Source organism: Leuresthes tenuis, unplaced genomic scaffold (assembly GCF_036924035.1).
Source record: "Leuresthes tenuis unplaced genomic scaffold, fLeuTen1.0.hap1 SCAF_23, whole genome shotgun sequence".
NCBI lineage: Eukaryota > Metazoa > Chordata > Actinopteri > Atheriniformes > Atherinopsidae > Leuresthes > Leuresthes tenuis.
In genome coordinates, this window is record NW_027325377.1 from 17,237,470 (window position 1) to 17,250,331 (window position 12,862).

The 12,862-nt window shown below is 40.1% G+C and overlaps 1 protein-coding gene across 3 annotated transcripts in view; it reads left to right on the forward strand.

The window, feature by feature from the left end:
* Positions 1–12,862, forward strand: part of magi2a (membrane associated guanylate kinase, WW and PDZ domain containing 2a) — a 181,829-nt gene that overhangs the window by 149,907 nt on the left and 19,060 nt on the right. For 2 of the 3 annotated variants that reach the window (XM_072377463.1, XM_072377465.1), the window contains exons 11-12: positions 8,680–8,711; positions 12,193–12,400. The exons of the other annotated variant lie outside the window; for it this stretch is intronic. In XM_072377463.1, coding sequence (XP_072233564.1) covers positions 8,680–8,711; positions 12,193–12,400 — 240 coding nt within the window. The remainder of the gene's footprint in view (positions 1–8,679; positions 8,712–12,192; positions 12,401–12,862) is intronic. 3 annotated transcript variants of the gene reach the window in all.

Genomic DNA, 12,862 nt, shown 5'->3' on the forward strand with positions numbered 1-12,862 from the left:
ATAAGATGGGAGTCTTATAGGTGGACAAGAGTATGTCTGCAGGTATATGAGTCAAAATGAATAAATACAAGAATATGTGCCAAACTCTCCTGGTTGGGTGGAGTTTAAGATACTGTGGGTCTCATCGGAGTGTTTGGGGGATTTAACCATGAAAGCACTTTAAGCTCATTATGATCAAAGACGTCAGACCCCTCTGGGAGAGAAAGATCACAATAAGCTCTTTCTGATTTTTTTTTTTTTGCTCTTTTCATTGTGATGGAGATAAACAAGGAGAAGTGGGGCTAAGCTCGAAACCATGTACCAATCTTTTTGATGTGACAGAGCTAATGATTTAGTTATTTTTGTTAAAAGTCTTGTGATGCTGTTGACTTTCTCCATTTGGTTGTGTCTGCTTGGTGCTTGCAGACTGTGTTGTTTTTAACAGGCAAGTACAGACACAGCTGTGCAGCAGCAAACCTTTTTTAAGGGATCCTAATAAGGGCAAGATAGTGAATCACCTATTTACTCTAGTTGTAAATGAGATAAAATACATTCTTATGTACATCCTGTTTAGATATAGTAGAGTTAATATTATCATTACATATGATAAAATGGATTATTAGTAGGTGATAAGGTGCAATGATACAAGGAAAACTGAAAGTTAATTTAACAAGAAAAAGGCTCTACAGAAACATTGGTGAGTTATTTTACCTCTAAACTCGAATCCTATGTGTCTGCACTTTTAAATCAGACGCTAAGTGATAAGAAATTGCTGACTATTTCACTAAATATATTATTGGAAATTGAAAGTCTTTTGGTTTCTGGATAGGACTCCCGCTATCATGAAATATTAGTTGATGTTTAGTTGCCCCACAAATGATTGAGGTTAATGATTTTTCATTTTCAGCTCATTTTATGCCACATTTGGTTTTAGAATTGGGGTATTACTGTGTTTGTTTGCTTTATTTGTGCTGCAAATTACCCCCCTTCCAAGTTATTGGGTTCTCCTTTTTCATTTGGCTTAAACCCAAATTGTGCCTACAGTGATGCTGTAGTTTTTAGTTTTGCAACTTAATGTCAGTAGACGAAGTGCAATTGGTAGAATATTAGAAGGTAAGCACCTTGAGGTGTCGTCAAAGCAACGCAGAAGAATGAGGCACAAATGCTGTTCAATAACTTGGAAACAGTGACGCAAATATTGCATATCTCCTACTTTCATCCAGCTGGTTTTACACATGTGAGGTGGAAATAATGTGGAAATTATTCTGTTATGGAAAATGATCAGCTCAGCCAGACACAGTCAGGCAGTTAAGGTAATAATTATAACAGGCTTGCTTCTAGACTGTTTAATCAGGCCAAAAATGTTAGAAAGATTCTGATAAGGATGATTTTTTTTTTGTTCTTTTGAATACAGTGTTAAAGTGGTTTTCATGCCCCTATTAGACAGTCCCCTGACAGGTGATTTGGTCAGGTTTGTTTTCCAAGATTGCAGATAGTCTAATCTATTAATTTGAAAGCAAAAACGGATCCACAGAAGAAAAGATGATCAAAACTTGTCATTTGAAGCCTTAGAATGGCTTATGGGCATCTACAAAGGTTTCTCTGGAGATTCTGCTTGCTCTAAACTGAAAATTGATGATAATTACGGGCAAATCAGTTCAATCTCAATTGTACTGTTTGGTCTTTGTCATGTGATCGTCACAAACATATCAACTTATACTGCTCTTATGTGTCACAAGTTACCTGTTGTTTATTACAGGGACTTTAGAAAATTATGCAAGCATTGAAATCATTAAATGTCATGGCATTTGGACAAGGAAAGAGGGGCTGTAAATATTTCTGTTTCTGAACAAAACTTCCACCAACACGATCAGTTCAATTATTTTTCTTTTGCTGTCTAACTTCATAAAAAAGGTGTGCTCTATACAGTTAGCCTGGCTATTAGTACCAATCATAATAAAACTGTCACCATGCTGCTGGAATGATGAGTTGCCTCTTAACACACCACAGTTTGGCCCACTGCTTTGGACTGACCACGTGACACCTGCCACAGAAGGGATTGTGCCACCAGACTACTGACTGATATCTCTCACCAAACCAACGACACGCATCGATCTCTGGCCACCATCTTCAAATTTTTGCCAGTTCAAGGGCAGGCACACGGTTCATTCTAATCTGAAGCAGGGGACTGAACAAGCACAACAAGCTTAATGAACTTCCCTTTGATTTTTCTGACAGAAAAACCACCTCTTTACATACAGAGATTGACAGCTTTTATGCTTTCTTATCTTCTATATATTACATATAACTATAGGGCTGTTATGGGACAGTTGCTATGATAACACCTTCCTAAAGTCCATCATCAGAAACCTGAAAAGACCGGTGAGACGAGGGTTCGCAGACTGAGTTTCATAAATAATTACAGGACTCTCCCACGCACCCACGCCGTACATCTTGTTTGAGCTGCGGGTCTTTAGCTGTACACGTAGAATACAAAGAGGAACTGAAAGGAGGCAGAAATCGAGGAAAATGACTCAGTGAAGTAGAAACAACAAGGTGCAGAGGAAAAATGTGACGGTAGAGTGAGAATTTCAATTAAAAAAAATAAAGGAGAGTCAGCATGCTGCAGTCTCCGTTTAGCAGGGCATTTCATGCTCAAGTTGGTGTTGTCATGGACACAGTAGAAAACTTAAGAGTCCAGCAGGTAAATTTTTAGAATCAATAATCTTGGTAACAATTAGTTATAATTGACATCAACAAAAGAGACAATCAGGTCAAAAAGTGGGACCTTATACCAAACACTGCACCACTTATTGTCAAAAATGTTCTGCCCGATCCCTTCAGCAACACCAGATCACTTTTAAATGTTGAAGAGATCTTGGTGAAGATTTGGGGTCGTGTCTATGAAAGTAATCCTCAATGCTAGTTTTTGTACTTAAGGGAGCATTTGAGGTTGCTAGGAAACTAACAGAGACTTCAGAAGGAGAAAAAAAAATTCCAGCACAGGAAAACTCGTAATCGAATTTATGCTTTTTAATAATATGTTAATTAACCAGATTTAAGTTGCAAGGCAAGTCTTCTGCTACATTCCGCATCAGGGCCAGAATCTTTTATATCAGCTCATTTTTTAGGGAAATGTCAGGATAACAGTTGTGAATGGTTGTGAATTAGTTGGCTTTAATTCAGGAGATAAAGCAGTAATTTTTTGATCGGAGAATCACTGGTGTAACCCTCGAGATGTAAAAGTGTTGGCTAAATTGATGTACTGTAATGACTCTTGAGAGAAACGTAGGGCATACAACAACGCAGTAACCCAAACAACACAAGGGGCCTAATCCTGGCCTAATCCAACAGAAATGTTGTTAAAGTACCGAAAGTTAGCAGTTCGTGTAAGAAAACCCACTGATGTCCCGGAATTGAATCTTGCCCACAGGTGTCCCACCAGATACTGAAAGCAAAAGCTCAAAGAGCCCCAAGTAGTCACCCTTGTTTTCCCCCCATTCACTCTGACCAAACAGAGGCAGCAATAGCCTGTTGGTGTTGCGGAATCAAAGGTGTGACAACTGCATCGGTGTTCAGTGAGATGTGTTTCACAACAATGACTCTCCATCACACAAAAGCCCCTTTCACACATCCTGTCGAAGGCAGGAGTTGCATTGTTTCCCTCAGTGTTCTGTCTTTTAGGATACAGAGGCTGAATTTAGCTGCAAAGTTGTAGTGCCTCTGAACCTGTCTTGATCAGGTACAGAACTGTGTTATTGTCTCATTTGTTTAATTGGGTTGTCTTTATCAGCTTTTACTGTTCAATTTTTGTTTAGTTTTTTTCAGTTCCCAAAGCAGCCAAGTGTCTCTTCCGAATTATGTAGGCTCTTTATTTTTTTTTTTTGTTATTTAATTTCCAAAATCTAACCACTTCTATATAACCAAAGAAATGTTAGGGAAAAAAATAACAAAACACACCAGTGACAGGAGTTACCACGCAGTGAAACAATAGTTGGACTATCTTGTTCTCTCAGATATAAGCAGGATGTTAAGATCCCCATCACGCCTCACTCAGTGTTTATTGCTGATTAAAGCTGCTGCGCAATCCAAAATTGGGTCATGCTTTGTGTCAAAGAAAAAATGGTAAATGTTTAAGGCTCACTGACCAATAGTTCAATATCCAGAACTGAGTTTTTTTTTCTTTTCAAACCTTCCAGTCAATTAAGCCTCAATACCTTGATAAAGCCCAAGCTCAGTATATAATTATGATATTTAGCCATCCCTTAAATTTTAGTGTGACTCCTGAGCTGTTATTGCCCAGCAAATGGGAACTCTTTCTCTAATTCCTAGTAATTATCCTGGCTGTGTGTGTGTGTGTGTGTGTGTGTGAGAATGTGTGCTTGGCAGACTAGCTCATTAGTGGCTACCTAAACCATTAACAGTCTGTGTCCGTGTTGCAGCACCGGCAGAACTGCAATTAGCAGCAGGGACTTTCAGCTCTTTCACATCTACGCTTGGCCATTTAGCTTCCACTAACGCACCACTTTCTTCCTCCCTGACGCCCGCCCACACACTCGCACGCTGAGCCACATGGTTTGACTCGCACAGGTTGTGCGCACCCCTACACTTCAGCCAGGCACTCACTTTCCCTCATCTCAAGGCAGCGCATAAGCCGCCACACACTTGCAGTGCATAATCCCTCCTTTCTTATACCGCCACGGGTAAATTCTACATCATGATCAGCAGTCTGGTTTTAACCTTTCACCTGATATGACCAGAAGCTTCTTAGAAACTATGCCGACCTCAGGTGAAGTTCCTCTTTGTAGGAAAAGAAAAGGAGGGCTTGATTCACTGAGCCTCCTCCAGCCTCGAAGGGAATCAGGGTATAACTAGACAGTGATTCATCATCTGTGTGCGTGTACAAGATAGTTGGAAACAAAAGAGAGACAGAGAAGGGGAAGAAAGAGCAAGAGAGTGATTAGTTTGGCTCTATGCCAGTAGATCAGACTGGCAGCCTTGTTCACACTTGAAGATCTCTCCCTACAAGTTATAAAACTGAGGTGTCCACCAGGGATCAACATCCAATCCTGTGCCCAAGGAAGACAGCCTGGGGCTCTGTGCATATATGACAAGATGCTGATATCACAGAAGAAATATAATAGCTTAAACAAAGCTGATGGTGTGTAGCTTTATCACCATCAAAATGTGATCACAGAGCTAAAGGTTGTGCTCAGTATCTCCTCCATGTGTGTGGGAGGAGTAGAATTACAAACCTTAGTCACCCATTAAACAAATCGGGCGCTCCTATTTGGCTTTTAATGGTATGAAGTTAATAAACAGTGATTGCGTGAGGGTTGTTGGTTAACATGCTTTTTTTAACTTTCATATCATGCATATTCAACGATGCGCCATGTACATGTTGTTGCTTATTTTGGAGAACATCGGGTGAGAACGTATCACAATATAAGTGGATAGAATCAGTTTTCTGCCCAAGTTGTAAAGTCAAGCTTCCAGACTCATTCAAGAGATGGATACATCTATTCACAGGGAGCCAAAATATTACTTTTGACTCATTTGCTTAATCAAAATGCTTCTTATTGTAAAATTAAAGAGATCTTTTGATTGAACTCACACAGTACATGCTCTGGCGCTTTCTGTTTTCCGCTCCATTCTTTCTCTCTACATATTTAAATATTTTGAAATCACAGGGATGTACCCCTTTCTTTTTTTTTTTGCTCAGTTTGTTGAACCACTTAATACAGAGGCCTCTTATTTTGTAAAACATTGTTATTTTCTCATTAAAATTATACATCTTTTGCATGCACAAAGCTTCATGGTTCAACATTTGTCAACTCTGTTTTCTGTGATTTTGAGGAGCACATACTTGTTGAATCACTTTATATTGCGTGATTGCAAGCTTTTAGTCACTTTTAGGTAAAATTTAGATAATTGTCAAAAGGTTTTTACACAGTCCGTTTTCCAGCAATAGGACCGAGTGCTTTTATACATTTTACTATTAAGTTGTATGCACCACCTCTCCCAGAACACACATTCCCACTTAGGCCCTGACCCATTTCAACCTTAGCCTCTGGCACCTTTTGCACATTCACGCTCAGGGCTGGTATGCCTGATTCATTCTGGTGTTGAAGGGTTGGGCAAAGTGACGGTGCTACATGGCCCTCAACCACTACCCCAGAAATGCAGTTTAAAGGAGCGTGATGACACTCAAAAATAAGCAGAGGGGGGTGTTTTATTTTTGTTTTGGGTTTTTTCTCCCTAAGAAGCCTTTTCTGACACCTGTACACTTTTGTCTGAGTTAGAATGTCAGCACTGACGCGTGATGTTGAAATATATATAAGCTCAGTCGTACCAGCATGAAACAGTTGAGTTATTCCAAAAACTAGTGCAATAGGAATCTTGTGTGCATCAGGACACGGCGACACTGTTAGTAGGGCATGACCCCGGTTAGCTCAAAACTTAAGTGCAAGTTGGACTCTGCAGGGTTCCTGTAGCTCCTGGCAGTCGAGCTGACAGATCTGATTAGCATTCGGTCCGAGAGCTTTCAGCACCACGGACAGCTCATTCCACCCAGACTTTCTCAACTTACAGCCACGGGGCACTCTGACACACGCATCCAACAAAATGTCTGGTGTGCCTGAGTGAACAGTGACTTTACCCAGTGGATCACCTCGGTTTGTGGCGCCTCACACTGCCCCTCTCTTTTGTCTGCGTAGCTTGGCTCAGGTTCTCTCACACACAGAGGACTCTACTATTGTTTTCCACTGCGTCCTTCATACTGACTCAGATGTAGGTATTTTAGAAAGCTTTTTATTGACTGACCTTTTAATGGTGGAGAAGCAGAAATCCTCTGTCTCTCATGGTCGTAATTTTTTCTTGTTTTGAGATCAAGCACTCCCATGGGCATTGAAAAAGGAACTGGTATTGAGTTTTTGATAAGCTGCTTTAACTGTTTTCTTTTCTTTTTGTTTGTTTTTTTACCTTTTTGGTTTGTTTTGATGGAGTGATGTTGAAACTCTTAAAAACTTTTAAGCTTTTGTTAATTTCTGTCACTCAGCGAGACAAATGTTTTTGCATGTGATTGGAGTCTGGCCAGGCCGACGCTGGGGGAGCAGCCGCATAATTCAAGCAGTCACCCAGTAATTTGATTCCTTTATTTGCATATACTTGTCCCAAAGGGAAGACTGTGGCAGCACTTGAAAAACAAAAAAACTGAGAGAAATTTAATCTGGAAGCTGGAGAATACACCTTTTTTTTTTTTTTTTTTTTTTTTTACATGCTTCTATGAATCTGACTGAAGAGATAGTGCTTCATTACTTTTTTGTGTGCTTTAACGCAAAAATATAAGTCAGCTGCTGCTGCTGCTGCTGCTGCTGTGCTTTCTACAGACAGATCTCTTTCATTCCTCAGTGCAGATTTACTGTTGTTGGGCTTGAACAATGCTGTAAATGGCAGAAATGTGTGGAATACATTTGGAAAGGTCATCACTAGATGGATTGGAAGGAGAGAAGAGGCAGTGTGCCCTTTACCTTGCTGTGCTGTATTACAAACTGAACCCACTTAACTGAAAGTCAGAGCATTTACGTAGTGCCATTTTCTTTCTGGGGTTCCTGACAGATCAGTGATTGAGTCACAAATGTTCTTTTTGGTCGCATGGCCATAGGAAAACAACCCAAGCCAGTGCCAAGGACTAACGTATTAGGCTGCGCAACTGTAAGGTCAGCCCTCCGTCACATGGAAATCGACACAAGAGGTCACATGGAGATTTTGTACGATGGCCCTAAAGTTTAAACACAACGAAAACAAAACAAAAAAAAACAAAAAAAAAAACCAGATGAATCTGATAAAACACAACAAGGAAACAGGAAACGCAGCAACACAACATGTCAGAAAACTGACAAAAACATACCTACAAAGCAGAGGACGAGAACATATGATTTAGAAAACACAACAACCAGCATTTCAGAGAACGCGAAGCAATTTTCAGACGATTTAAATTTTTCTTGTATTTTGTACTTCAATGTTAAAATACGGTGCTTCTGGTTTTGTTGTTAGATTTTTATGTTTCATTCTTTTTTATTATCATTTTGTTGTCTTGACTGTTGACCTTTCTGTTTCGTTGTCATGTTTTGTCAAATAATTTCAACGTTTTCACTCTGGATTTTGTGTTTTCTGAAATTCCGTCATGTTGTCAGTAATGTTCTCGTCTTTTGGGTTTTGTTGTCGCGTTTTCAACGGTAGGCAGCTGTTTTCAACAAAACAAAGAAACACGTTATCATCATCCTGCTGCACTGAGCCTGCTCATACTGTAGCGAAGTGTTGAGCTGCTAAAGAGAGATTTATCTGGAACATAATCGTTGATCGATTTTTTTTTTATTTTTTTTATTTTTTTTTTTATTTTATTTATTTTATTTTTTTTTGAAGTTGAAGTTTTTGAGGTCTTACTCCAATCTCCCTCTACCATCACAACACATCAATAATTCATACATATTCATTTGCCATCTTCTGCTTTGTGCTTTCATGCTTTTTTTTCCATGTCTCTTTCTCTACCATTCAAAAACGACTTGGGTGATTATCTTCATTTAGCTTTTTTTATAATTTAGAGTTTTTTTTGTGTTGTTTTTTTTTCTTTTAAACTTAAGATCAGTTTTTACCATCTTTTTCAGCCTAAAGCATGTTTTTGTTCTCTCAACATTACAGGTCACTATTCACCCTGGAAGACCCCAAAGCAGGTAACATGCACCAGCCTCAAAAACCAGGACTGTCCCCATTTCTGCTTTTAATCATTAGTTTACGATAGTGCTTCTTTAGTACTAGCAGCTGCTGTGTGCATACTGTATGTGACTCTTTGATTATTTGTAAAATAAACAAATTTCTTTTCTGCCCCTCCCCTCATACTAACTCTACTGATGACTCGCATATGTATGTGACTTTTACTGTTTACAGTTAGCTTTGCATCGTTATGAGAGGGCAAAAAGTCCAAGTGACGTTGATCCTCCATGTCAAACTTGATTCACAGCCTGACTCGGTGCCATTAGGGGATTTGCATTATGCTATCATGCCACAGCTAAAGTATTGCTATCCATCTGTGATCAGACTGTTTGGCATGGCCCAGATTTCATCTCTTTTATCTTCATTTCATAACATTTCTCGATTCTGTCTTTTTTTAAAAGCTCCTCTGCACTTTCACGACCTCCATTTGCTGCTTTGTCATGTCTTTCGCCATTATCTGCATTTACTTTTTTGCCCATCAAAGCTAAATCCCTCATGTGGTGTCTCTGCCAGCTTGCCTTTAAGCTCATTCTCTAGCTTCCCCTGCCATTTTATATATAAACTGCCATGCTATCATTCGCTGTCCCTGGGCCCTCAAACAATGCTATCCAGCAAACGCCCTCTTAGATCAGATACACTTTGCCTTTATATGCATTTGTCACGCTCATATGCCTTCACACAAGTGTTTCAGCCCATCCTTCTTTGTTTCACTTAGTGCGACTGTGTGTGTAATCCATTTCATGCCTGGGCATCCTCCCAGCACTGCTCTGACCAGTCCCCGACCCCAGCTCATGTTGTCCCCATTCCAGATTCCCACTAACAACTGAAGAAACCTCAGCTGTAGAGCTTTTAAGATACTTTGTGGCTTAAAATCCCTTCATTGTGTGTCATTGCAGCTCCCTCTCTACATAATCAGTGCCCTGCATCGCTCTCAGAAAAACCTGCTATTCTATGCAACAGAACTTTAAACATCATAAATGCGGCAGTTGGCACGCAGAGCCTCTCTCTTGTCCGGTCACCGTCTCTTTCTACCGCTCAGTGTTCATTTGTTGGACTCGCCACCATGGTCTGCATTTCTCCCTCAGCTGCAGTCTTCAGTCTCAGCTCTGTCTCAGTTTAATTAGGTATCATTTGTCACAGGATGGCTTCCACAGCTCTGAGAATGAAATATGAAGTAATTTGACTAACAAGGAAAGAGCAAGGGATTTCCTTATTGTTATATCAACTCTCAGTCAGCAATGCTCAGACTGCAGCTTTCAAGAGCTTTGTTTGCAAATGAGCTTATTGAGATTTGTCTATCAAATCCAGCAAAGTGTATAGGTAACAGGTTTTTGATACTGCAGCACTTGCAGGTATTTTTATTGAATAAGACGGGCTTATAAAAGTATGCAGCCTGCAATGTTCTCTGTTCAGTAAATGCTTAACAGAGTATGCCTGCTCCAAGAGTTTCCACACAAATAAAAAGACGGAGTTAAAGAGAGACCAGGAAATAGTCATCTCTTCCCAGTCCATGCTCTCAGCAGTCTGCCACGTATAGACGTGCTTAACAAAAATGCTTAACACGTCTGAAAGCACAAAGAGTGGAAGCACTTCTCATTCCTGCCCAGAGCTTTCATGAAGCTCATATTTATTCTCAGTACATCTTGAATGAGATTCCTTGTGTTTCCCAGCATTAAGCGTGCGGCATATGCAGCCAGTCACACCGTCTCAGTTTCAGAGAGCTCGTTGTCCCCTCCGGATCCCTCTCTGACACTTTCTGACATGTCATCATGTCATCTCCACTATCTGTTCAGTGTTGTGCCATGACTCATACGGCCAGACTTATCTGACGCATCAAGGATGACACTCTAGAGTGACTGGTATTGTCAAAGCTGCCGCCGCCACCTCAAAGACTTTTGCACATTTGCAAATGTCTTTTAGAATTAAATTAATGCAAAGCACCTACCATACTCCTGTGTCGTAGTTCACGACAAGAGGATGCCTCTTTTAATGATAAATCAGGTCAGACCTCCCTTCAAAGGTATTCATTTAAGCATCACATTCCTTTATGTTTAGAACAAAACGTGTTCTGTTTTCCACAACTAACCCCACTAACTTCTTGCTTGAATTGATAGTTCTCTAAGCACCGCCCTCTAATAGTTGCTATCCAAGCTGATATCTAATTCTCCATTATTGAGTGACCATAACCCAGCAAAGCAGATCTGTCAAGCTTTGGATTTCTCCACAACACAATAGAGTAAAACTATGTTGTATGTAAAAAAAAACAACTATGTCCTGTATCTGCTTCAACATGGGCTTCAAGTATCAGCTTACTTTACTAATTTGATCACCACCCACTATTTCCAGGAGCAACCAAGCCCTATGACTAAACACAAGGGCACGTTAAAGTAAAAGCATATCTATAGTAAGTGAAGTTAAAGGATATGCTTAGAAAGCAGTGGATATAAGGTGCTTATATAGGGCTTCAGTGACTTAGCCAACCAGGTTTTAACATGTTCTAGTGTCTTATTTTCCAAATTCATTGATTACTGATAATCCCCTGTCGATTTTAAGTGTAAAAAATATATTTTTAAACAGTAAATGTTTAAAAATACAAGCATTTAAAATGTATTTAATTTACACTAGTTAACCACAATATTAAAACTATTTGCCGAATATTGTGTCTGTGTTTGTCACAGGGACACTGGCAGCAGCACCTATCGTGGGTCACAGGTTAAGGCCTCCATGGAGCGGGCTTGTCGTGGCGCACCATCTGAATGCTTGTTCTCTGGCGACTTTCTAAGTTGTTGCATCCCTCAGGCGGTTCTTAGCGGTTTTAGAGGCGTCACCATTGCAGATGATTAGTTCATCTCACCTCTGAGTGGTTTCAATATTGTGGCTGATTTAAAATATTTGTCGTGTTACCATAAATCGATAATCGCTTATTTCAGATCACAAATAATACACTGTTATGCGGCACCAACCACCCTGAAATGTTACATGGATCATCAGCTGGTGTTAAAGGTGACTTGTTACCTTTTTGCCAGAGCTGAAGACAATTGTTCATCTTTTTTTTTTCCAACATTTACATAAACAAGTCGATCAGATGGAGTCTCCAGATACACAAACAAGCTATTGACAGAAAGTTGTGTATTAGTCTGACAGAAGCAACATTTTTGTTAGGAATTATGAAGCTTTCTTTATTATCAGTCTGAGGATGAGTGATAAATATGCTGCCTTTATGCCGTTATCTCTGTAAACTCCATATGTGCTATGTGAGCACAAAGCTTGACAGGTCTGGTAGCTTTAGGGGGATGGGCATCACTGAACGGTCAAACCTCTTTAGAGCAAACTGTGCTTCAGTTGTTAGTGTTTTTACCCTGGTGACAAGCTAAAGTCGAGCGTCAGGAGTGGGAAAGCTGAAAGGGAAGTACTGACCCCTCATGCCACTGTGCTTTGCAGGTGCTGGAGCAGTGGGAGTGCCAGCAGGGCCAGAGCAGCCCCGCTCAGACCAGCCTGTCAGCTCCCGTTATCCCCCACAGCGCCCCTTTCCCAACACACCATCTTCACAGGGCCTCGGTCCCAGACTCAGCGTCCGAGGCCTTGGCACTGGCTAAACCAGATCCATATGACCTATTTGAGAAGTCCAGGGCTATCTATGAGAGTAGGCGTAAGTACCAGAGCTGCTATTGCAGGTGAAAACACACACCTATCTACAGAAGATATGAAGCGGGATGGACTCCCTCAGAAAAAAAAAACAGAAAAAAGAATGTTCTCTTTCTATCAAACTGAAAAATGTCTTGCTGAATGTTCGTACCTCGACATTAAATTATCGTCACAATCTTTTCAGATAGGCTTTTTACTGACTCAAAGTAACTTTACTTCCAGACATTGAAATCCTGCCAGTGCTTATCATAAACCCTGATGTGTTTATGAATAAACACTCCACACAGCAGCTGATCATTTTACAGACATAGCGCAAAAATGTTACCATTCTCCAGCTTATAAAATATTGAAAGTCATTTTCTTCACAATATATCATCACAATGCATCATCACATTTATGCTCTGTGGGAATTTAAAAGCAGGAGAGAAACTATAACATATCCTTTTTATGTGTGCATGTGATTGTA